At 43.5% G+C, this 25,090-nt stretch overlaps 1 protein-coding gene across 8 annotated transcripts in view; it reads left to right on the plus strand.

Annotated features, from left to right (window-relative positions):
* CDK15 (cyclin dependent kinase 15) overlaps positions 1 to 21,484 on the plus strand; it is a 44,166-nt gene extending 22,682 nt beyond the window's left edge. For 5 of the 8 annotated variants that reach the window (XM_032115095.1, XM_032115092.1, XM_032115093.1 and 2 more), the window contains 4 exons: positions 4,206 to 4,254; positions 6,833 to 6,972; positions 12,296 to 12,433; positions 14,770 to 21,484. In XM_032115095.1, coding sequence (XP_031970986.1) covers positions 4,206 to 4,254; positions 6,833 to 6,972; positions 12,296 to 12,405 — 299 coding nt within the window. In that variant the 3' untranslated portion in view covers positions 12,406 to 12,433; positions 14,770 to 21,484. Of the gene's footprint in view, positions 1 to 4,205; positions 4,255 to 5,428; positions 6,058 to 6,832; positions 6,973 to 12,295; positions 12,434 to 14,769 lie in introns of those variants that run through there. The other 3 variants (XR_004241352.1, XR_004241353.1, XM_032115094.1) reach the window with 3 other exon arrangements.
* Positions 21,485 to 25,090: the final 3,606 nt, after the last annotated feature.

Genomic DNA, 25,090 nt, shown 5'->3' on the forward strand with positions numbered 1-25,090 from the left:
CCAAAGTCTCAACCTGACTCCAGGTGAATGGGAAGGATGGGTGAGTAACTCATTCGTGGCTTGTGATCTCACCTTCTCTCTGTAGGAGAGACACTTTGGGTAGGAAATAACGTGCAGTCATAGGGCCTGCAAGCAGGTTTGAGAGCCATTCCATGGAGAGTGTGAAGGATTGGGAAAGCTCCTGCCCCACATCTCAGCACACTCACTGGCTGTCTCCCTGGCTCCCCGGGCTTACCAGCCCTACCCATAGTGACAAGGCTTTGCCCTGTGTTTGTTCATTTGTTCTGTTCCCCTCATTTTGCTTCCCCTGAAAGAGGCAGTTGTAGCTCTGTTAACACTATTTTTGAAAGCTCTCATGCTGTGTGAGCTCAAATCCTTGCATTAATCTACTGCTGTGTTCATTTCACTGCACTGAAAAGCAGTGAGTTTAAATCCCCTCTAAACACCATTGGTGACACCAGAAGGCCAGTGTTTTGATCCAGCCCCATTAATGGTTACAAGTTTGAATCTAGACAGCAGGGGTCAAGGGCAGGAAAGGATTAGGAATCACAGCCCATGACATTAAGCTAGTGCTTTTGCCAAACTGGGAATACTGGAGCGCCCTGTGTACCAAGTTAGTTTTTGGTTGCTTTTTCTGACATTTGGATTCCCAAGAGTGGGGAACAGTGCATATCTATGTATGACATGATGAACTCACTGGAGTGAGCTTTACTCCTTGGTTTATTGCACAGGCTGACTGATGAACTTGCCTATGCCAGGTAGTATCACCTCACGGAGTAGATACAGGTTTCACACAAGGCCTTTTCAGATGCAGCAATGACTTTCAAATGAAGCCTATTTTTCACGTATCCTGCAGGCTTTGGTATGCTGTATGAGATTTAGAAGCTTTCCAGAATCAACCTGTGCTCCCAGGTATGGCTTTTCAGCGTCCGTTGCTTTTCCAAAATGTCACCAGCAGATGGAGGCAACAAGCAGCAGGCCCTGACACGCAAACTTCCATGACATTTGTGAAAATGCAGATAAAGTCTGCATTCAGAGTGCTTTTCTTTTTTTTTTTTTTTATCTCAGTTTTCATGCTGATGTTTCATTTAACAAATTGGATGGTTGAAAACTGAATTCTAAAACGATAAAATTTTTATTGTCATAATAAACTGCATGTGGCTTTGATCTCGAAGGGAAGAGCAGCACTGTAACTAATGTGCAATGTATGCTGGCCAGGGTGTAGGGAAACTTCCCATCTGTGTGGCAATGGGCACAGCCTGCAGTTTCCAGCCTGCCACACAGACAGAGCTCTGCTCCTGTCCTGCAGCCACAGAGATTTCACTAATGAGAGAAATTTTCTCTGTGAGCCTGCAACCCCACTGCCTTCATCCAGCAGCACTTGGCATCCTCTTTCTCTCTCTTCATCAATTAGGAAAGTTTAACTTTTGTCCTCTGGCTTGCTTGCCTCATTATCAGTTCATTAGCCACTTCCACCTGGGTTTTCAAATAGGAAGGTATTTCCTCATTAGCACACTCTGCCTTGCGTAAGGATAGAAAATAACAAACCTAAGTGCTACCTTTCAGATCTACTCATATTGTTAAAAAAGCCAATCAGCCCTACACAATTCCATCATTTTATGTCTAGATCATCATTGTGAGATGATTAAATCGTATCTTATCCACTTTTTGGAATGATCTAAATATTCTTTATCTCTTACCTTTATGGAGTAGCTGTTTACAGTGTTTTACAATTTTAGATTGGTCTTAATCTTACAGTAGGGATAATACTGCTCTGTTTTTACCCTGCTCAGCACAATGGGGCCTCGGCATTCTCTAAGGATTTGTCTATATGGGGTCAGGAGATTAATCTGAACTGATTTAAAGTGCATTAGTTAACTGCATTAAATCCTTGAGCAGAGACACACTGTTTTCTTACTCACATCTTCCGTTCATAATCAAAGCTCTGTATACTCAAAGTGGGAAATTTGGCAGACCTCACTCAGGCTGAATTCTTCACTGAGAGATGTGTTTGGACAGGGACAGGAGTCGTTGGCTCACTGGCTCTTACACTATTCCTTGCAGATAATTATTAATCTCCAGGTTACATAAAAGATAAATTTAAGAGGCTTGTTCAAGACAGCAAACACTATAATTCAGGTATTCCTCCCAGTTCCCAGTAAGCAAGCTGATATTTCTATTTCTAATGTAAGGAAAATCCTATTTCCTCTTTGGAATGTTAATCCTGAAAATGCAATCCACAAAAACAAAGTGGCATTTCACTTAGGTATCATTGAAACATTTTGCCCTGCTTTTACCAACTGAACATGCATATTTAAAATTGTGTGTTAAACTCATTAAAAAATATTAATGTTAAAAGATTTCAGTAGAGTTAAAGTACAATTACAATAAAGTAATCTTGGCATTTTTACTAAATATTTAATGAAATTTATGTATTGTCATAGAATGTTTTCATCTCACAAATCCAGTTTTTCTGACAGGAAGTTACAACATCTGAAAGTTTTTGGCCAGCTCTGTGAAGAGGCAAAAATTTCTACCTCATACAGAAAAATTTTTTGCCTTTCCAAACCATTTGTAAAATTGTTTTTCTTCTATTCTATCTTGAATCTTTACATCTCTGCTCAATATGGATAATTTATTTCTATACTTTTTAGTGCAGCCAAAGGGGGCAAAAAGAAGGAAAAAATGATCCAGTGAAAATGTTACTAGTGATCCAAGAGGAATGTTCTGCCAATCTTGATGACGTATTTGGGAAGGGAGTATTCAAAATGCTAATATTTAATTTCTATATATTGGTGATATTCCAGTGCTCTGGCACATAAATAGTCATGAATCCCATCTCAAGTTATATTCCCATTTACTGCTCTAGAAATTACCTTAGTATTTGGGTGCAGGAGAACAATTCAATTCTGAACTGTTACTTACCCTGTGATAGACAGGTTAACAACCTGCTTGCCTGGTTTTAGTGGTTGCAAGATTGCTGCTGGAAAGGTCAAAGGGCTGGAAGTTCAGTCATTTGCACTTTTTCAGGTTGTCTGTGTATCAAGTTGGTCAGATGCTGGGTCTGGCACTCTGGAAATGGCTGCACAGGCAAAGGCTGAGGGGACTCCCACTTTGACTGCAGCAGGCAGCTCCTGTCCCTGAATAAAATGCCTGGTGCTTTTCCAGTCAGGAAGGGAGGGCAGATGCTCTTGGAGGGTGCAGCATAAAGCCCAACCAAGCTCTGAGTCTGCTGGCAACAGACCAGTGGTGCTTGCCTCCTGGTGGTCTCACTGCTGTGGGGAATGCTTGTCCAGGCTGAGCTGGAAGAGAGGTCGACACCACCCTTCCTGCTCTCCTTTCCATGACTAGAGTGCCACTGTTCATTCTCTGCTGTCAGAAACAGCGCTCAGGAAAATGTAGGTGGGTAGAAATTGCAGCCTTTCTGATGCAAGAATATTCTCTGTTGATCAGCTCTAAGGGGAAATTTTCCAGGCTTAAGCCATTCATTCATATCTAAACCTGAGAAAATTCATGCTTTACAAGAAAACATTAGAGGAATGTATTCCTCTATATTTACCACAATGTTTAGAAATATATCCTTGAAAAATATCAACGAGAACACAGACTTCACAAAACTGCAAACTCTGCTAAATTCCAGTCTGATAGAGATCATGATAATCAGTGAGTACAAAGCCTCCATGAGCATGGTTAACTGGACAAACAACAAATTTAGTGAGAGCTGTGGGCAAGAAGAGAGTGGGATCAAAGTGCCTTGCCTCCATCCCCAGTCATACTGCTGCATCCATGTAGAAAAGCCCCATGTACCCACAGAGCAATATGTGAAGCTCAGCAGCCCCTTGGAAAGCCAAGACAATTGCTGGGGATTCAGGCCTGCAAACTTCTTTTTGCTTCCTTTGTGTGAAGGCTTTAGGGACTGATACTGCTTTTATTGATGTCAAAGCTAAGACTCATGCTGTAACAGGAGGAGGTCCAAGGCCTATACTCACAGATATATGAAAGGAAAGGGTTACAGAACTGGAACAGCCTTATTAAGATCAGTGCAGGTACTCAAGTCCTATAGAATAATGTCTATTTATAAATAATAAGATGATAGATTCTATATGGCCCTTTGAAATTCTGAGCACATTTTTTGGTAGGGGCTCAAAGAATGGGTTTTGGCTTGATTTTCATTTAATCTTATGATTGCATATTACACTTTCTAGAACTGGTTGCTTCCAGAAGACCTCAGAGACTCCAAGTTATCTGTAACAGGTAAGCTACCTATAACAGCAATGTCAAAATCGCCTCTGGGTTTATTTGTTTCTTTATGCAATCATTTAACTTGAAATGAGCTCTTTTGGCAAGCTCAGGAAGAGCAGGATGTCTCTGTAGTAACAAGAAGATCTAACATCAGTTAAGCAACTGATTTTGAGAGATTGCAGTAAAGGTAGACACACAGTGGGTTTAGTATTCTCAGAGGAGTAGTGATTATTCTGAGATAAGCAGTGATTCAATGACTTCGTATGCAGCTTTTTGTGGGGCACAGTTCAATTGAGAAGGTTGTACTTTCCCAGGCCCTCTTGCCCAGACTGAGGACAGACTTCGCACTGTCCCAGTTTTCATTTTTGAAAACAGACTGTAGGAATGTTGCTCAACAGCGCTAAGGAAGACATGCTAGGAAAGCATTTTCATGAGACAATGAAATAATCGTGTGATTAGTTAGGAGGGGAAAAATCACATTCTTAGTGGCCAAAAGCTATGACATGAAGTCCATGGTTACACACTCAGCTTGACCAGACACAGCAGCACTGCTGAATCACTCCCTAGTGTGCTAAGGGGAGGGAGTATTTTTTCAAGCACATATACACACACACATATATATACAGCATGTATGTATGTATCAGTGAAAGAAATTTATAATCAAAGTGCCCTAACCTAGCTCAGGGAGTCATTCAAATCAAATCCCCCTAAACTGATTTTGAGGCACACAACAGGTTTTATAGTTATGTAGGAAAAGACAAGACAGGATTTGTCCTCAAGATTGTGTACAGGCAGACGTCAATAATCAAATATCCTTTGGGGACATAACCACATTTTTCATTGCTGCTGCTTATTATCTGTTCAGCTGATTGCTTGGGATCCAGCCCTGCTAGAAGGGAAGTGTCTTGCCCTTCAGAGCAGGATTTCCCAGATGCTGTTCTAAATGGCTGAACAAACATGCTAAAGTTTTCAGCAAAGGAATTTCCAGGTTACTGAAATGCCAGCCATTGTCATGCACAACTTGAGAACACAGAAAGCTCAATATGTCCCAGACCCTCATAATGCAGATCCTGTAACAGAACAAATCCCCTCTCAGCCTGAACAAAGCAATAAGCATATTCCTTGCAACTGTGCTATATTGCACTTCTGCTTTTAGGCCATAATCTTTTGACACACCCCATTACAGGTCATACCAAGGGGCTGGCCTAGCACCTCTGTGGCAGAGCTCTGGGCTGCATGTGGGCCAGCTCCTGCTCTGCCTTAGAGTCCTGGTGCTGCCATGGCCAAATGACTGCCTTGGAATGCTCAGCTCGGGAGAAGGAAAGAGCTGCTTCATACAGACCGCTCAGCCATGACTCTCCATGGACAATTAAGAAATCAAAGGGGAGCTCCCCACAGAGCTTGGCCGCCACCAGGAAGCCTGAGCCATGGTGGGAAGCACTGAACTGTGTTGCTGCCCAGAGTGTGAGCCTGCAGCAGCAGGGACTGAGGGGGCAGAAGCTCTCCAGTAAGACCCTGTCGTGCAGCTCTAGCAAGAAGCCTCAGACTGGATGCTTTGGTTACCTGTCCCATCCCTGCTCCCCAAGGAAGCAGGGGCTTGAACTGTTTTGCTGGAGGTGAAAATCCAGCAATTATCTACCAAAAATTTGTTTCTCAGGGTCTCTTTCTCTCCTTCTATCTTGGTGGTTTTTTCCTCATCTTTTATATTTTACATTTTATCTCCTCAAAACAAAAATGTCAGCATGTCGAATGTCCTGTATAGGGAGGGGGAATGCAGGGGCAGGGGGATCCCAGCCCCTGATGTCACTTGGAGGGGAAGCACCGCTGGGGGCCAAGGGAAGAAGCACAACAGGCCATGCTCTGAAGCTGAAATGTGATCAGAACAAACAAACAAAGTAAAAGCTGTAAAACTAAATGACTATTTTTATTTGTTTCCTTGTTGGTTTGTTTTCACTCTTCCACTTCCTTGTCCCCAGCTGTGTGCTCCTCTAGAGAGGAGCCACTTGGGATTGGTATTTGCTGGGCATGGAGCATATGTGTATTACATCTATTTTAAGCATTCACCCTGAGAAACAGATTCTTCTCTGGGAATCCCCAACACATTTTACAACCAGCTGCACTACTGGTACTGGGGTAGGAGAAGAGGAAATGGTATTTTCTTTAGGTTTATTAGGTTTGACCTCTAGTCTTCTCAGTGGGCCAGTCACATTATTTTCTACATTTGGATTGTCGCTGTAAACCAGTACCACCAAACTCTGATATTACAGTTACAACATGTAAAATATAGTCTCCTCAGCATCATTTCCCCTTTCACTTACAACCTTCTTTTTACAAAACAGAAATTTGTTTTCAAAATTTGTCTGTAAACATGAGTTTGAGCTGAAATCCTGGATGCATATACTCCAACATAGTCAAACTCAGATGGAACAGCAAATGTCCCGAAAAGCTATATAGCTGTGGTGGGTTTATCCAGCTTCCCTGTGTCCCTCCACTATCTTCACCTCAAGCAGAGAAGGGCTGGGTCATGTTCTGGTTCCAGCTTTCTGGCTCGTCCTCATCTCCTGTGCTATTTTTTCTTCTGTTTTTCTAGGATGAGCAGGGTGCCAGCAGCAGAGAATTTGGCCTCCAGGATGCTCACAGCCTTCCCTCCAGGCCGAATCTCTGCACAAGATGCGCTTCTTCATGGCTTCTTCAGCCCTCTGCCTCCTCAGCTCTATCAGGTTCCTGCTGGTAAGTTAACTCTCAATTTCATCTCACCAAGAAAGAGCTGCTGCACGTGCTATTTATTATGAGTTTCCTCTCTATTTTGAAAGTCTCTGCCATTCACCCAGATGTCTCTCTTTTCTGCTTGCACTCCCTCCCTACTCCTGTATGCTGCAAAGTTTACATCCCATTGCAAATTTGAGAACTTGCTTTTCTGTTTTCTTCCACTTGACCACTGTGTTAATACTAGAAGGGGACCTTGTTGGGCTGCCACCATGGTCCATCTGCAAAGCAGAGGTGTATATGCTTTGACAGGTCATTTCTCCCCCATTCTGTAACTCCAAGGGCCTGGAGATTTCCCCCAGCTCACACTGTGTGTTCAGTGTAACTCACCCGCTGGTCCCTCCTGATGTCCTGAATTCCCATCTGCTCAGCATGGTGTGCTATCCCCAATTCCCTTGGACTGCTCCTCCTGCTCCCTTTTGATGTTGAGACAGCTGTTCCTTGTACCCTGTCACACCAGTTCTCCCTCAGTTTTACCTGCTTTATTTTCCTCTTCCCTTGCTCCCTTCTCTTAAGCACATAGCTGCACACACAGGTCTGTCTCTGCTGTCCTGAGCTGACAATAAATACAGGGTTCTCAAGCTACAGTTCTGCTCCTCACTAGGAAAAGCTCTCTCCTATCGGGCAGCAGGCCAAAGGGACCTTGCATTCCCTGTTGGCTCCTGGGCACCCTCTACACTTGTTAGTTTGGTGGTGTGTTTTAAGATAGGGGCAATTAAGAAAAAGCCTTCATGGACTGTGTTGTCAAGCTATTGGAAAACCAAATTTCTGGCTCCTGCAACACATCCCAAGTGAAGGAACAGTCAGCTAGCATCTCTCCCAGTCCCCCAAACCGCTGCCCTTCAGAAGGTGCTCTGTGTGTGTATGTGCTTGAGTGAGAGACATCTGCATTCCTTTTCTGTTCACCCAGCCACAGAGCACAAATCTACTTTGACACTTTTAGAAAAATGAAAAGATGGAATCTCGCAGGAGCCTGCCTGTGCTGGGGGGGGAGGAGGGGAGCACGCACAGCAGGAGGGAAGTTGACTTTTCTTTATACATATAGGGTTTTTTCCATGCAGAGTTTAAATTATGCCTGATAAAAGGAGTTTCGTGGATGTTTCAGTTCTTTCAAACCCTCCTGGCTTCCTCCCAATTAAATGAGGTTTGTCAAAGCCACAGGGCTCTGCTGCTGCCAGAGAGGCGGACAAGCACTTCCCGCAGTGACATCTCCAATCCCCAAGGGAGAAGATGAAAGTGTCAGTGCTGAGAGAGAGAGAGAGAGAGAGAGGAAAAAAACAGGTACAGAGACAGACAGTGTGAGAGAAAGGAAGAGAGTGAGGAGAAATAGAAGGAATGAGAAAACGGATTGGCATAATGTGTCAATCTCTCCGATATGCTGCCAGCAAGGGGACAGATTCATTTCACCTGGGTTTAGGCACCATCCCATATTTATTATCCCCCATATTGCAGCAAGAAGTACCTCGTGGACAGGAAACTGCATGGCGTTATCATAGCAACCAATGTGTTGAGAACAGAATCAAAGTGTACAGGGCTGAAACAAGTACAGTACGATCATGCAAGACCATATTCATGAGTGACTCATTAAGCCTGTAAAATTTAGGCAATTCTGAATAATTCCCCATGTAGCCATTCCTATTGCCATAATTGTTTAAGACATTTTCTCTCTTGTGTCACTTTGGCATAATACTATTTTGGAATTTAACTGTATCATTTTAAAACTCTTGTTGCTATGATAACAGTGGAGATTTTAAATATATTCTGTTCGACTTTGTTCTGGAGGATGCTGGCTATTAGCTGCCATCCTCTGAAGGGGAAAGTTAAAGCAGTAGGGCAAGGAATGATCTGGAGATGAAAGGTGAAAGAAGATGGGGTTGATCCCAAGGTGTGTGAGAGAGTAAGAGAGAGACATTAGAAAAAATAAAAGGTTTTCTTAAGAAATTATTCTCTGTTTTTATTAAATAATTGTATCCATAACTGTCCTTTTTATAAGTTGTTATGACAAGCTGGAAGCTAAAGGATGTTTTTCAAAGGTCAGTTCCTGGGAGAAAATAATTGGAGAAATCACTGTTTTGAAGTCAAGTACCCCTCCAAACAGCATGTTTCTGATTACTAGGGGGAATGTTAATGGTTAGAGGCTGGCTGCTGCCCGTGGGAAGGGGGAAAGGGAGCACAGGGCTCTATACTTCCTGGAGGTCAGCTCCTACAGAGTAGAACAAGTTGCTGTTGCTATGCTCATCTGAGTGCAAAGTGCTAGAAAAAAAGAGTAGCCTGTGCTCTAAGGGAGGAAGAAGATCCTCTGTCCTCTGAGTGGGCTGGCCTACAGATGGGCCTCTCCCACAGCTGCTCACTCCTGTGGCTCTGAGGCTGAGGCTCGGGTTCAAATCTTGCTCGTCATCTTGGTGGCCTTAATTCTACATGTGCCACCAGCACCTCTGGATATAAAACCAGAGAGAGGTGCAGGGGTTTCTTCAGCTTCCCTTCAGTGTGGCTAGTAGCCTAAGGGGTGGTAGTGATGACCTTTTGTAAAACCGGAGCATTTGCTGTCCTTTTTCTGGCCAAAGCCAATCCTGAGACAATTATCTTTGTGCAGTGCAGCCCTGCACTGCAGCAGCTCTGATAAAACTTCAGTCTAACCCTTTGCCACCTGCTAAAGCAGAATGTTTTCTGTCCAATTAATCCCTCCTGGAAGAAAGATGAGATCCTTGAATCAAGAAAGCATGAGCTGTGCTCTCAACTCAGTGTCAGTCCTGAAGTGCAAAGGGCCTTCTGAGGAGGTATCTCACTCTGTTGTCAGACAGGTCAGACACAGTAACAGTTGCAGCTTATTATTCTTGTTATAGATTTGGTTTATTTTCCCTCTCTTTTGCCCTCTGATGCTTTAGAGCAGGCTTGCAAGCAGGGAAGGTAAGCAGTGGGATTTGGGGTTATCAACAGTGCACTCCCAAGAAAAGACACTGCAAGAAGGGCTCTGGCCAAACCATCCGGGCACAGGGCCCAGGGCAGCCTGAGCTGGCAGCTCAGATCCTTTCCCCACCAGACCAATATCCAGTCTCAGTAGAGACCTTTCTCACAGCACAGGAGATGTTCAACCCCGGCCATATCCTCAGCACAGCAGTTAGTAAATTCCGGTATGTGCTCCATGAGGAGGATTGTGTGTTGCATGGATGTGATCCTGGCTTTGACTAGGAGGTACTTGCTCTTTTTGGGTACAACTGGTCTGTAATTGTTACCTCCCCCAGCAACACAAAATCAGTGCAGCAGGTGATGAAGACACTGTACCATTTCTCCTGAAATAGCCCACTATTCAGCCTTTCAGAGACAAGGAGGAGGAGGGAGGCTTGATGTTGACAGTCATTTTAATGTCTGTTGCATCTAAACTAAGACAAAGCAAGTAAGCAAGTGTGGGCAATGAGGACGTTAAGGCTGCAAGCCACTGCCTACCAAAAATCCCATTACTATGGGGATTAACCAGCAAATGGTAAATGTTATCACAGGGGACATACAAGAAGAGCTGGCTTTCATGACCCCTTGTTTGGGTTGGATGGTTTCCTTAGGATCTCCTAAATAGCTAGAAGGTTCATACAGTCACTTGGTTTTTTACCACTCTGCTTTGAGACCTCTGTACACAGCAAATGGATATCCTTCACTGCAAGTCAGATACAGACACCTACAAAGTTCCTACCAGGTATATGAATCTGGCTTATAATGTGTCTTAAAACAGGAATAAATCAAAACTAGCATTGAGCAGGAAATTCAGCTGCCCCTCCTAAGCCAGAAGCATTCTTATCTGTGAGGTGATAAAACAAATCTTCACTTAACTCAGGAAAACCACCCTTCACTTCACCTGGTGTGATCCCCACGCTGGTGGAAGATCTGCTTGCCTTCATACTGACAGGGCATTAAAGTTTTGTTTTCTGTCATTAAGCCACCACCCTAGGAAAGAGCTGTTGCAACATCACAGCAGATGCTTGCCAAGTGCACAGGACTCTGGACATGTTGCCCTGTTTAAGCTCTTCCCTGCATGCTGTCCTGGGGCAGGTATTGTGCTGGGCACTCTTTGGGAGCATGGGGCAAAGGGAAAGATGGGAAAAAAAGGAAAATTTCCTTTGCTCACTCCCCATCTCCTGCTCTTGCAAAAGCTACTGGCGCAAAGTTTGGCCCATGTGACTTGTGGAAACAAAGTCCTACAGACATGGATCAAATGCTCTGACTCCCATTGATCTCAGGCCAGAGAATCTCTATAAAGGTCTTATTGTTCAGGGAGACAAACCACTCTTGGGGCGAGTGCTGCTAATACCGTTCACGGAGGCAGACACTATTGCATCAGAGGTTAGCAGATGTTTTTCTGTATTTTTTTCTAATTGCAAGTTATTTCTGAGGTTTCTTTAACTTCCATTTTCCCTTTAACACTCCAAAATGCAAATCTGAAAAGATTTAGTTGTCTTGTTGGCTGTGAAAGACATCCAGGCTGGAAGTCTCACGTAGTCATTTCCCATCCTCAGGTGCACTTCTGACTTCACCCAGTTATCAGCAGAAAAGAGTAAATGGGGATGTAGTGATCAGGTTTCTAAGGCACAAAAGTTAAAGCTAAGTTTGAGATTGTGACAGCAAGCAACTATGAGCATAGGAACTCAATTAGCCTGAAAGACAACTATCTCATTATCTTTCCTAAAATGATATAAATACATAAGAATATAAAAATTTAAAATAAACTCTCTATTGACTGTCTAGATGACTGGATTTCACTGCTCAATTTCTTTAAACACCCACTTTAGTATTTATTTATTCTAAGCGTGAAGCGGCTACGATAATTAGACTGTCAGATTTGGTAAGTTAATGAGGAGTCACTGGAGTGGAAGGTTTTGCATTTGTGAGATTGCTGAAGGAGAGAAGCTCTGTGCCTTCGCTCTATCTCTTTTTTCTTTTTCTTTTTTTCCCCTCTGCTGGGTGGGAAGGAGAGAGCTTGGCAGTGCACAGATCCATTTGAATCCTTTTGATTAGCGGGCTGCATTCCTACCACTGTTCTACCAAATACTATTTTGCTGGTTGCTCCAAGAAAAAGAAAAAGAAAAGAGAAAAGAAACTGCAGATGAGATTTCTAGAGAAGGGTGTCTAGATTAAAGAAATAATTTTCCAAGAACAATCAGAAGGAATGCAGCTGTGAGAAATAGGATCCTGAATTAGTTTATACTGTGGCTAATGTCACAGGAGAGCATTAAGAAAGTAGCTCAATGAAGGAAAAGGACCGTTTTGCAGCTTTATCTTTAACCTGATTTTTCCGCAGGACAATCAGTGCTCACGGTTCCAGGAGTGAGACTGCAACCTGAAATTTGTGACCTGTTTGCTTCTTACTGGAAAAGCCATGTCTCAGGAGGTTCAAGCAAGTTTTGGTAGAAACCATGGATGGTTGAATAATTCTTTGGTAAGCATGTAGTTGCCATTGTCAAAGCTGCTGCCGTCACCCTTAGCATGAATTCCTTCGTGTATTGAAGGTAGGAAAAGAGATCTGATACTCAGGGCTGGATGACCACATTCCAGGGTGAGAGCAAAGTGGGAAATCTCACATTCAGAGAGAAGACATCAGCAAGCCAATGGCCCCCAATGGACAATGTTCAGTGGTATCACAGGAGGTTTGGATTTGTTTTGTCCTATTGCCAAGTCTCAGACCAGTGCCCTTTCCTCTGACGCTTCCCCAGTCAAATTATTGCTTCATTTCCCCATTGCTTAAAATGGCCAAATTGCCTTGTTCTCCTTTGTCCTTGCCTACTGAGTTCACATTTCATAGCTTACTTGTTTTGATTTCACACACATTGGAACCTGGGCAGGGCTAAGCAAAATCTCCTTAGCTTGTAATATCCTTGATTTTAATTAATCACTATTTTAGTGCCACACCTCAAAATGATGCTTCAGCATCAATATTTTTCATCTTCTTTTTGTTACAGAAGACCAAAAGCTCACTTAAAATCACTGTTATTGAAAGAAATTACCAGAAAATATCCTTTTATTATATCCTGTCTCTTTGTTTACTTCGTGCATTTGTTAGCAGCATGTGTCCTGTCTGTGTCACCACTGCATCTGTGCTTGCAGGGCAGACCTGGAAACTGGTCTTGAGGCCAAATTACTTTGACTGTCTTATCGTCTGCCAAGCTAAGAGTCAACCTTAGGATAGCAGGACACACCTCAGCTACCCATCTGTGCTTTCAAATGCACGTAGATGGCATGTACCTGCCATAGGATCAGGTCCCAGCACTCAGTGCCTGGTCTCACAGCCTCTCTCTACCCCTTCTGCCCTCATCATGTAGACAACAGCAGGCAGAGAGAGGCCAGCCTTGAATCCGTTTAAGAAAGACCTGACATTGCCAGAGCTGTGACCAGATTGGGTTTTGGAAGCAGCCTGAATGCCTTCCCTACTCACCTGCTCAGCTGAGTGCAGACAGGACGGCTGTTCTCTCTCTGTGATCAGAGAGGAACTAATCCTGCCAGAAAAGCTGGCTGTCAGTTCCATTAAGGCTTCTGGGACAACTCACTTGAGGAGGGCACTCATGCATCAGTGTTCAATGAACTTGGATTTGGCCCATTTTAACTGATTCAGAGAGCATTTCACAAATATATCATTTAAAATAGTGAAACTTGGAACTAGTAGGAGACACTCTTAAGCATTTTTTTTTATATTAACCTGGCCTCAAAATGATTGTGTCCCTTTTTTTTTAGCTGCTTACAAAGCATACTAAACAAGCTTAAATGTCAACTCAAGTTTTCTTCTGCAGTTCATTACAGGAAAACATTTTATATGTGATGGTGCTCATATTATTAATTCTCTTTTTAAAAAAGGCATCTGGATTCAGACATGCAAGCCAGGTTATAAATGAAACAGTAATTTTTTTGTCATTTTAATAGGCTACCAATGGAAAGCAGGGGTTCTGTATGCTTTTTCAAATGTAATGAGAGGTAGATAGGCATCTAAAGCACAACAGCCTCATGCAGGCACATGAGAGAATGGAATTTCCTGGGAACATAATGAAACTGGCCAGCCTTCCTTCATTTGCCAACCTGAGTTAAGTTACAAAAATAGACAAAACCAAAAAACTAAACATACCAAGCTCCATCTTGAATCCATGGGCCCTGAGCAACACAGCAAGGGACAAAACATCATCACAGACTCCTCCTTGTTCTCCTTCTGGTGTCAGGAAAAGATGAGATACTGTCAGTCGTCTATCCCAGGGTGATATATACTCCATGCCAACACTCCACCCATTTTCTACCCAATTCCACCCACCACTTTCCCTCTACCTGCTGAGGAGGAACATATGGATCATTGGAGTCTGCTACTGTTCTCATTCTGTCTCTCAAAATAAATACTCAGATAACTAATGGTGTGCCTCCTACATGTATGTGATACTGTACCAGCTACGTGTAGTTGAATCTACAGGAAGAGAAGAGCCTGTTTTAAACCAACTTTTAACAAGCAGAGTGACTGAAGGCACTAGCCCTGCAGAATATTTGTAATTGGGATTTATTTTTCTTATTGATTTAGGACTTAGGCCATGGATTTTTACCCTAATAGAATTCCTCTGCAATAGGGGCAGATTGTACACGAAGGACCTTTGAAATAACTCCTTATATTTACAAACTGAGGAAAACATCTTTGAGATTGTAAAACAAAGACACAGTTTGAGGGGTGGGGTGTGTGTTTTTAAAAAATCACCTTTCAGTAGAAGAGAATGAAATTGTGCAGATGTCCTGCCTTTTGTTTTTCAGAAAGCAATGTCAGAAGGATTGATTTGGCAACGAAGACGTAACAGCACAGTCTGGACACTGGACTTGCAGAATATATTCAGCCATGTGTCACTTAATAGAGAGCTCCCTGGACCAGAAGATCGATGTACAAACAGGACAGATGGGGACTGACAATTGAAAGAATGTAGAGGCTTATCCAAGGCTTACAGAGACCTGTCATTCCTGGGGTATGCCTACAATCTCCTTCAACAAAAGAGCTCCTGAGGGAAGGAGGGGATTAGTCAAAAGTTGAGTGAAGTCTCCAGGGAAGATGGTTTCTTGGATAGAGTTGTCAACAAAAGGAATTGTTTAAGACTATTTGTTATAATTTCCTAGAGGGAGCTTCTGCCATTACTAACAGGATTACCAGCATACTGGTTCCACACCAGCAGAGCATTAGACATGTGCATTGCGGACTGGTTGCTTAGAGCTGAATTCAGGGGTCTTATACAGCATCCCAAATGTGTGCAGGTGTTGATGAGCAGAGGGGAGATGGCAGAGAATTAAGATGCAGCCAAATGCAGTCCATTTTTGGTCCAGCTGTTGCAGAGAGTCCTGGCTCATTAATGAGTTTCCACAGTGTTTTAATCTCCTTGATCTCAAGGCTGCTGACAGACTATGAGAAGACAAGCTAATCTGAGGTGAGTGCTGATGGGGATACATGGGGAAATCAGAGACCTCTTTCCCAACTGCAGTTACTGTGAAATTTCTCATAGAATTCTTCCTGGAAGAATTGGGAAAGCAAGTAATTTACTATGTTCAAGTACTAATCTGCTTGGTTTCAGTTATCTCAGATACTTTTTCTTAGCTCTGGGACATAGAAACCAGTAGCCTTGGTGTAACCTCACAGCACATCTGGGAAAAAAGGAAGACAAAGAGAAATCATTGAAGTGCAGACATACAAACCTTCTTGAATATTTTTATTCATCTGAGTAGTGTCACTGGCATGACTGGGAGAACTTCTCTGAGCAAGAATTATGCAGACCATTGAGGCACTGGAACAAAACCAGTCAAGGAGCTATGGGTGGCAGCCATAGAAACAGCTGAAAGGTGGGCTTTTAGTGTAAGAGAGCTGCATCTCCGGCCCCACTCCAGTCCATCGTTTACCAAACACGTTCTGCTTCCTGCCCAGTGAGCAGATCTGGGCAGGAAGCAGAACAACTGTTTATGGTCCCCTTTGCCCTTGCTACAGACATAATTTCAGGAATGTATGGATTAGCTGCATTGAAGGGGACATAGACTATCTGCAGGCACTGCTCAGTTAAGAGGACAAGATAATCCTTATGTTATGTTCCTTAAAATTCTCTGCCTTGATGAAAAGACAAGCTATGTCCCAAGTCTTTCTACCTCTGGATTGCATGGACCCAGAACTCCCAAACATCAGCCACTCTCAGTGACCTGACCTCCCTTTGCAATACTGAACAGAGCAGCTGTAAATGATGCCCAAGTTGGGATAGGGGTGTTCTGCATTCCTTTTTCATTCTCGGAGATGTCTGGACTAAGAGAAGTGAAGAAGCAGGATCTCCCTTGCCTGCAGTGGGATGGTTGTGGCTGAATGTCTGCTCGTAATTGAGAGCAACTAAATGCTCAAGATATGTTAAATGAAAGGATTTGTTATGCATGGTCAGTGAGGGATCTAATGATGAGAACTGAGTCACTTTTCCTCATGGTCTATCCAGAGCATCAATTGTAAATTTCTTCTGCCCTGGAGCAGTGGGACAGAATGGCTTTGCTGTTTTACATAGTTGCTACCCCATAATGGCCATGCCATTGCTAAATTTAGCCATATGCTAAATTGCCAAAGAGTCAAATGATACCTTTTAATTCTGTATCTAGAGGGGCAGAAAGCCAGGAAGACCCTGGATATGCTGCAACCCAGCAGTCTTCTGTTCATGAGCTCAACATTGTAGGCCCAATGCCTAAAATATGCCAGATCAGAGAGAAACAGATTCCGAACCACTCCTCTCCTCAACTAATGGGAACACTATTTACATCAGGAGTACTGATCTCAGTATTTTCCATACCCTGGCCTGCACAATCTCAGGGGCAACAGCTCTCAGGGAAAATGGTTGTAGTGTTGTAATGAGTCAGAAAGAGTAGGTAACAAGAAACACATCTGAATTCATGTACCAAGTTAGTGCCACCCAAAAAGGCAGTTCTGCTTCCCCCATTCCCCTCCCTGCTTCAAGCTTTACAGTCTTTCTCTTTTTCTCCTGGCACCTTTGTAAGCCCTTGAAGAACTGATTTAGTTCACTAAACAGATGGAAAACGATGAACTCTTTTTGCTGAGTTAGTTTTTCTTTGTTTTGTGAGCTGAATCAGATTATGCAAGGAGAAAAGTACCTGACTTCATTCATGGATTAGTGTGGAGTAGGAAAGGAGGAGGTGGAAAAATCCATAAAGCTCATATTCTCTTATCTCCAACCTGCTCACATCTAGTTCCTGTGGGGTGATCATCCCCTGTCACATTTGAATGTCTAATGTTTTGAGATAATAATTGAATGGGTTCTGGCAAGTAAGTGCTCAATACTGCTGTCATTTATGTGGGCCCATCTCAAATCCATGTGTTTGCTGTTGAACACCTCACAAAAAATCCCAGACATTGGCAGAGAGGTGTAGGACCGACCTTTCCTTTTTTTTCCCCAGAAAATACTTTCTTTTGGCAGGAGTAGGATGCTTTGGTAAAGCAAGTGAGAGTTTATAAAGTGCATGTAAATAGAGATCATTGTGCTTAAGGGTCATCAAACTGTTTCTTCTCACCACCTAGTAAAAAACCAAAAACAAATCTGAGGTTTTTGAGAAATCCTTTAACATCCTCCTTTATGTAAAGAGAATTTAACATCAGACTTAAATATTTGCTTTAAAAACATCTTGAAGTAAATGAAATAACTTCTTTCCCAGGCCAGAATTCTGTTTTGTTTCGGCCTGGAGCAAGTTTGTTGGCCGAATTATATATGCCCAAGGAAAGATCCAAGGGCTTTAAAACTTGCAAACCCCTGTCTGTAATGGTGCAAGTGGGCAATGCTCTTTAAAGTGTGTGTGGGGGAGGAAAGTGCCAGGAAAATCCCCCTCACAAGCCAGAACTGCATTTGGGGAGCCCAGATGAAAGCTCTGATGCAGGTCATGTGACAGGTGTCACTTCAGTAATGATATTGGGGCAGAGATAAAAGTCTTTGCCGGCTGGTCATGTGACATCGCTTCATTACTGGCACAGCAGGTGGTCGGAGAGACTCAATGCCTTTTTTTTATTATTTTTTAATTTTTTTTATTCTGTGATAATGAGAAAATGTTTAAACTTCCATCCCTGTGTTTAAACACTTCTTCATGCTGACAGCAGCAGGAGATCCCTTGATCAGCTGTCAGATGGGAAAGTGCAATTTTTCTGGAAAGTAAACAGCGTGTTTGCCAGTTGGAAATCATTTTCTGTTTGTTGGGACTGCTAGTCGTGGTGTGATGGAGCCATGTCACAGCATCTGACAACTCGGGAGTGGGGAATAGAAAACAGGCTGAGAAATGGGGGTTAGACTCTGCCTCTGATAACAGGAGCTTGAGATTTTTGACACTTCGTTGTTGTTATTGTGTGGAAAAAACCCACAACTTACGGGTTGCCATGAAACTTTTAAAGCAGCAGCTCAGTGTCAGCGTAGATGTGTGGGATCTCCTAAAAGAAGCTCCTGCATTTTAATAGAAACTTTCCTGGGAGAAAAGCAAAAAGGACACAAAGGAACTGAGTAGGTGTGGAGATGCGTGGGGTTGAAGGTGGTCAGATCTCATTCCTGGCTTGCAAGAAGAAAAAAAAAAAGCCTTCTTGTTAGAAACTTTACATGGTTCTGATGTTACATAGGCTTGGGTAACCCACTGGGAGTTTCAGGTAAGAAAAGGAAGGCAAATGTGGTCACAGGGTCATGCCAGAGAGCTCAACCCCACCCTGAGCCTAGCTGAAATCAGAGGTGTTACAGTCTCCTTTGGAAGTACCCTGGAACCCAACGAAGTTAAGTTTAAATGCTAACTACATTTTAAAAAAATTTTCCTGTTAGGCATATACCTTCTCAAAGTCAATTCCTGTCGAGAAAAAGGAGATACAGATATTATACACATAATTCTAATTAAAATTAGGGTTTGAATGTGCATATGCAGAGCCATACACAACATTTTTCCTAGGCAGACACAGACAACACCTTATACGCAGAATCAACAAATCAACCTGGTTTCAACACTGGGAAAGTTAATTACTCAGAGCACGGCTCGAATCACATCAAAAATATGCTCAGCAGTTATGTTACATGAAATCCTTGGTAGCCTCCCAACAAATGCTTTCCTCTGCTGGCTGCACTGCAGCATTCTGCCTCTTCCTAAAGATCCCCAATAAAAGCTTCCTGCCTGTTACATTTCATGAAGTCCTGCCTCCTTAAATGTGAAACTTCGAGGCCAGTAGCTCACCCGCACCCCTAAAGCCGTGGAGCCGGTGAGTTGGCTTCAGTGCCCGGCTGCAGCTCTGCTGAGGCCGGTGGGGCTGGGGGCGGCTGCCTGGCTGCAATCAGGGGCTGGGCCCGACCAGCAGCAAAAACCATCCCAAGCGAAAAGATCAGATCAGAATCTGGCCCGTTGTTAGCAGTCATTAAAAAACATTGCACTTTTAATAGGAGCTTATTCAATTAGCAGACTAACAGGCTCCATCAGATAAGCTGGGGATTTCCCTGGGAATCTGAGTCACATACGCTGAAGCTGCTCTGTGCTGTATGGTTAACCCTCTCCATGCAGAAACAGCATGAAGAGGCCAAATCCCAGGAATGGGCTTATTTTTGGGTTTTTAAGGGAGAAGAAGAAGCCCTCCGCTGTGCCTTGAAGCCCCCGGAGGTGCCAGTGCCGAGTGAGTCACACATGCTGGAAGGACCCAGGAGGATCATGGCACCGAACTCACTGCTGCAGACAGGAGACTCGCCTGATCTCCGATAAACACGCTGACATTTGGCAGCCTGACAGCTTCACAGTCCCAAAAGAGGCTTCCTAATTAGAGCCTGGGTGAGAAATAATCCACAACTTGAAGTTTGTCTCTAGCTTCCTTGCTGTACTTTTTTTCTCCTCCCTTTTTGTGCCTTTTTTCCCTTTTCAGTGTTTTCTCTCACACATTCTCAATACACCCCCTCCCCGCAGGCGGAAGCTGTTTGAAACACCAAGCAGGATAAAGGGTCACTTTTGCCTGTCCTCTTAGCTCAGAACAGCTCCCAGCAAAAGCACCCCTCTTACATTCCAGCGTTGCCCTTGAAGGAGATGGGGAGATAAGGCAGGGGAAAGGACAGTACATGGTGAAGTTTATAATGAGGCAAAGTGAAACCGGTCTGGAAGAAAACCAAGCCAGTCACATTCATTCCTAGTCAAACAAGTAGGGCAAAACCAGTGCTCCTGGCAGCAGGAAAATAGGGACTCTGGGGCTCTGGGTCTGGATCCAACCCTGAACTTTGCTTTCCTCTTCAGCCCCAAACAGCAAGTCACGGCATCCCGAGCCTTTCAGCTGGAGCCAGGATCTGAATTTAGCATTGCCTTCAAAATGTACAGTACCACGATGCTGCTGTATCATAGTAAGACATTCAACCAGCTGGTCATACGATGAAATAAATACTTTTAGAGATACGTACTGCTGCACAGCCTGACCTTTTAAAGGTAAATCATATGCTACTCATTTACCCCATCACATGTATGTTCTCTGAATAGTTCCAGAACAGTTCTTCAAATACAATAACATATGAAATTGAGATTATATCAATATTGGCTAAGACAAGTATGACTCTTTTACCGTATTTATCTCCTAGAGGATTATTTGCTGATAGTGGGATTGACGGTTCTCTTTTTAATATTCCAGTCTTTTCCAGGGTAGTGAGACAAGGTAGCAAGGCTCTTAAAATACAAGTAATTGTATACACTGCAACAGCTTGGATACAGATACAAACATCAGAATTCACTTTTTATAAGAGGGTTACTCTCCCACACTGTCCTACTCAGTGAATACCATTTTCCCTGGATAGCCACCAGAAACAGGCAGAAACTTGGGATTCTCCATTCTTGGCCATACATTACATCAGACAGCTCTGTATGTTACCAGTCAGCAGGATTCAAGATGATGACATGGGAAAAATACCTACAGATAGTTGACCATTAGCTCTCTCCAAAGCAAAGAGATTTCATTCAAATATGCAGTTGAAGCTGTTTCCAGGACAAACATATTCAATGCTGAGATACACTGCAAGATCTCCATCTAACATCACTAGAGTTCAAAATGAGTCCTACCCAGAGAACTGTGGGTCCTTGGGGAGTACCTTTCCTTGAAGTTTGACTTTGGGGGCTTGATTATGATTGCTGATGTCCAAGTGCTTCATATGTTGCAGATGTCTATGTATGGTGCAGCTGTGAGAAAAGAACTGTGGTCCCACACCTCTGTACTAGGGAGAACCACCCTGCACTAGGACCAAAAAAGGACCATATCATCATCCTCACCTGTAACGTCTGTACTGCTGCAATACTGAGGCTGAGAAAATTGCTTATCAAAATGGTATTTCCAATAAACAGATGTTTGTGAAGTAAGCAGAAATACCTCCTGAGGATCTAATATTACTAAATTGTGTGAATAGATTGTAGCTGTGTGTTTTCTACCATGCCTCACTATAAACTGAAGGATGGATTAGTACACACTATTTATAGATCCCAGCCCACCCACTTGCTTGGAACACGCCTGGAGCTATGGGAGATGTAGCTGCATTCACAGCCAAACATCATCTCCAGGGTCCATATAGCATCATGGCAAAGTTCTGCCTTTCAGCATAGTAGAAACCATGGAAAACATTAGATGTTGTACTAGACCTAAAATATCTGGCTCCGTTCCTGCCCTGATATTTTTTGCATGACAATTGAGTATAGACATGAAGAAGGAAGAGAGCATAGAAAAGGGGAAAGTTCTCTGTGAGGACTGAGTGGGGAGATGAGGTAGAGCTGTCCCTGAGTGACTTTTTCCTTGGGTACCTGTATTTCCTTGTGGCTGCAAAGCAGGCACAGAGGCCAAAAGAGCAGCACTGTACACACACATGCCTGTTTGATATGAACCATTTTAAAATTCAGGAGAATCAGGTGCCAAGAGCAGGTATAGTAGCACAGGAGAAAAGAAAAACCGTGATTCTTTCCAATTAAATTTCATATTTCCTGGGTTTAGAATTCCAGTCATTTAAATCTATTTTAGACTAAGTCTTAGAAATAGAAGTTGGCAGCCTGGAGGAATTTTTTTTTATTATTATTTTATTTTAAGAGATTAACTCAAGTTGATAGATTTAGAGCATTTTTAAAGTTTGTTGGTTTCAGATGTTTAAAAAGAAATTTAAAATAAACAAACAAATTCCAGTAGAAAATTTGGCAAGGGCTGAATCCTTTGGGCAAAATTTTCCCAGGAGAAACATAGATCTCTGATAAGCAACAGAGGAGATGCTGTATTTCACAGCTGCAATGCAGATCTGAGGCCTCTCCAGAGACTCCCACATGCTAAACAGGGATTTCTTTAGTTTAAATGCCAGATCCACTTTGGTCCCAGTGAAACTACAGAGGGGCACTATCTAGAAAAATGGGGCATATTTAATCCACTTTATCATTAATGCAAAGAATAGTCTCAATATTTGTGAAAATCAAAACCATGTGTTATGAAAGGTCCTTCATATCTTGAGTGGATTAAGCTCTACTTGCCAGCCTTGGCTGGACACCTGGCCCATAGTTTGTCTGTTTGCAATGTCTCTATGACAGGCCTCTGTAATAGAGCAAGCGGGAGCTAGACTGCTGGCCTGACTGGGCACTTCCCTGAAGGATGTGCTGGAAAATTTACTTTGGTGACTAAGGCTGGAAGTGCCACAGGTGCCAGAGGAAAATAACAGCTCTTAAGTGCAGTCTCACTTTGGCTTCACCCTTCTCTTCAGTAATGGTAGTTGCATTTTCTTTGCAGAATTTTCTCTGCTAATTAAATCTGGGCTGTTTGACATTTTGACTGGACTTAAAACAAAATGACTGAAAAAAATTTATGTCTCTGAACAGGGCTCTTGGTTTGTCACCATGTGACAGTACTGCCAAGGTCAACTATCCCATGACGATGTCTGAGAGCAATTCTTGTGAGCTAAACATGATGCTGTTGAACAGGTCACTATGCTGATGCTGGTGAGCTGAGGGCTGAGTTGCAGGACCTGCGTCCTGCAGTTGGTGAAAAGCCCCAGGATAAACCATGCCATGCTTCAATGGGTAAATGCTGAAGGCTTCTCACCTGATTAGGTGTCTGTTTTATACAAAACCCTCTCAGAAGCCATTCAGTTGGACACAGACCTGGAAGATTCAATGACGTTGAAAGAAGACAGTCTGCGAGAGACCTGGGAGCAGGGATGCTGACCATCCATTGCAGATCCTGTGCAAAAAGAGATGAAAGACAATTGGAGACAGCTGTGAGCCCCAAGCCTGGGACCATGTTTGAGGCTCCTGCAAGCAGAATGATGAGGCTGTCTTGGGGGCTCAGTGAGGAGGCAGGTTTAGAATGTCATTGAAGGTGGCAGAGAGAAACCCAGGAAAGCAGCTGCCCCGCTGGCAGAGGAGGAACCTTTATCATTCGGACATGGCCAGTGAAGGCAGACAGGTTGCTAGCCATCACCATGTCTTCAGGGAGCTGCCTGTATGTGCCCAGACTGCATCACAGTCTCTGCCAGGGTAGGTTTGCTCAACTTAATACACATGAGGAAAAAATGGCAGGCCTGGAGGGAAGCAGTGTGTGAGCAGTGAGGGTTGGACACTTCACATCAGACAGGGCCTGAGGCAACTGCAGAGAGATGACCCTGAAGGGGCTGCCCCTGGGGCAGTGGCCTGGGGGGAAACAGCCCCTGAAGCTGACCCCATCTTTTTCTGCCCTTTCATAGCAGGCGCTGCTATGCCAAGTGCCCGTCGGTGTGCACAAGTGAGGGAGGAAGAACATAGCCTCATCTTACCGATTTCCACCCACCTCCCCTGTGGCTCCAGATAAAGTTTTGGAGGGAAGTGGAGCAGAGAAACCTCCCCAGTCACGAGTGTCTCTGGGCAATGCTCACTTTTGCAAGGGATGCAGAACTTCTGCAAAGATGCACATCTTTCAGAAGGAAAAGCCATATCATCCCCTTCAGTTGAACATTCTGCTTCCTTCAGACAGATCATCCAGCTGACACTGAAAGGCAGCCTAGGGCAGCTTTTTGAACCCACCCAGCAGGATCACCACATTTACCAAGCCTCCAAAGCGCTTTCAAGGGTCTGAAGATATCTTCCATTGCTAGTATCATTACTCTAATGAGATGAGGAGCAAGCTGTTTCTTCTAAACAATGGTGCTATCTCATTCTAACCCATTTAGATTATAATCTACTCTTCCAGATATTAATATTTTCATATTAATGTAGATCTTTTTATCCCTGTAGCTTAGCACTGGGTTCTGATTTATTAAGTAGCTGGCTCCCTCTGGACTAGAGGAGCAGGATGCTGCATTGTGATGAGCTTAATAACTCACTGCTCCCTATTAGTAAATCACAGACTAGCGCTTCAAATTTGCGAAGAGAATTGGGTTGACTTTCCCTCAGTCCTGGAAGCATCTTAGTCCTGTGGTGCAAACTACCTACTAACAATCTTTCTTAAATGAGCCAAGTGCTCCATATGGGTTCAGCCCACTCGACTGAACTTTTAACAGCAAATTGGGGAGCGAGGGCAAGAGCAGAGTTCACAGATTTCACTGACTTTCCATCACAATGGTGCCAGGGCACTCTTCTGGAGGCACCAGCAATATAACATTCAGCAGAATTAGTGTATTTATTATTTTAGAAGAGCTCATGTTTTTTTAATATCCCCAGGTTTGAAGCAAAGGTTGAAAGTAAGGGCAGCCTATTTGCATTGTGAATAAAGTTATCTGCCTTCTCCACCCCTACCCCTGCATCCTCGACTGGAATATGCAGAAATAAATGACTTCTAATGATCCCTGGGGGGCTGAAGCTTTGATATGGATCTTGCCCGGGGTATAGTGGTTGGGAGAAGTTCTGCCAGACAGAAACCCACATGGCGTGGGGGAGTAGGCAGCCTTCCTCTGAGTTTGAGAGAAGGGAAATTGGATTATCTTGCTAGCAGTTGGTGTTTTTCTGTCTGCAAGAACTTACAGATGAGAGGCCCCAGCTGGGATGTTAAATTCAGCCCTCTGCAGACAGCAATGTGTGTTTTCCTCATCTAAATAAAAGAGATGATCCCGTCTAAGTTCTGGAAACTTTTTTTCTTGCTTTTGTC

This window comes from Corvus moneduloides, chromosome 7, assembly GCF_009650955.1.
Source record: "Corvus moneduloides isolate bCorMon1 chromosome 7, bCorMon1.pri, whole genome shotgun sequence".
Taxonomy (NCBI): domain Eukaryota; kingdom Metazoa; phylum Chordata; class Aves; order Passeriformes; family Corvidae; genus Corvus; species Corvus moneduloides.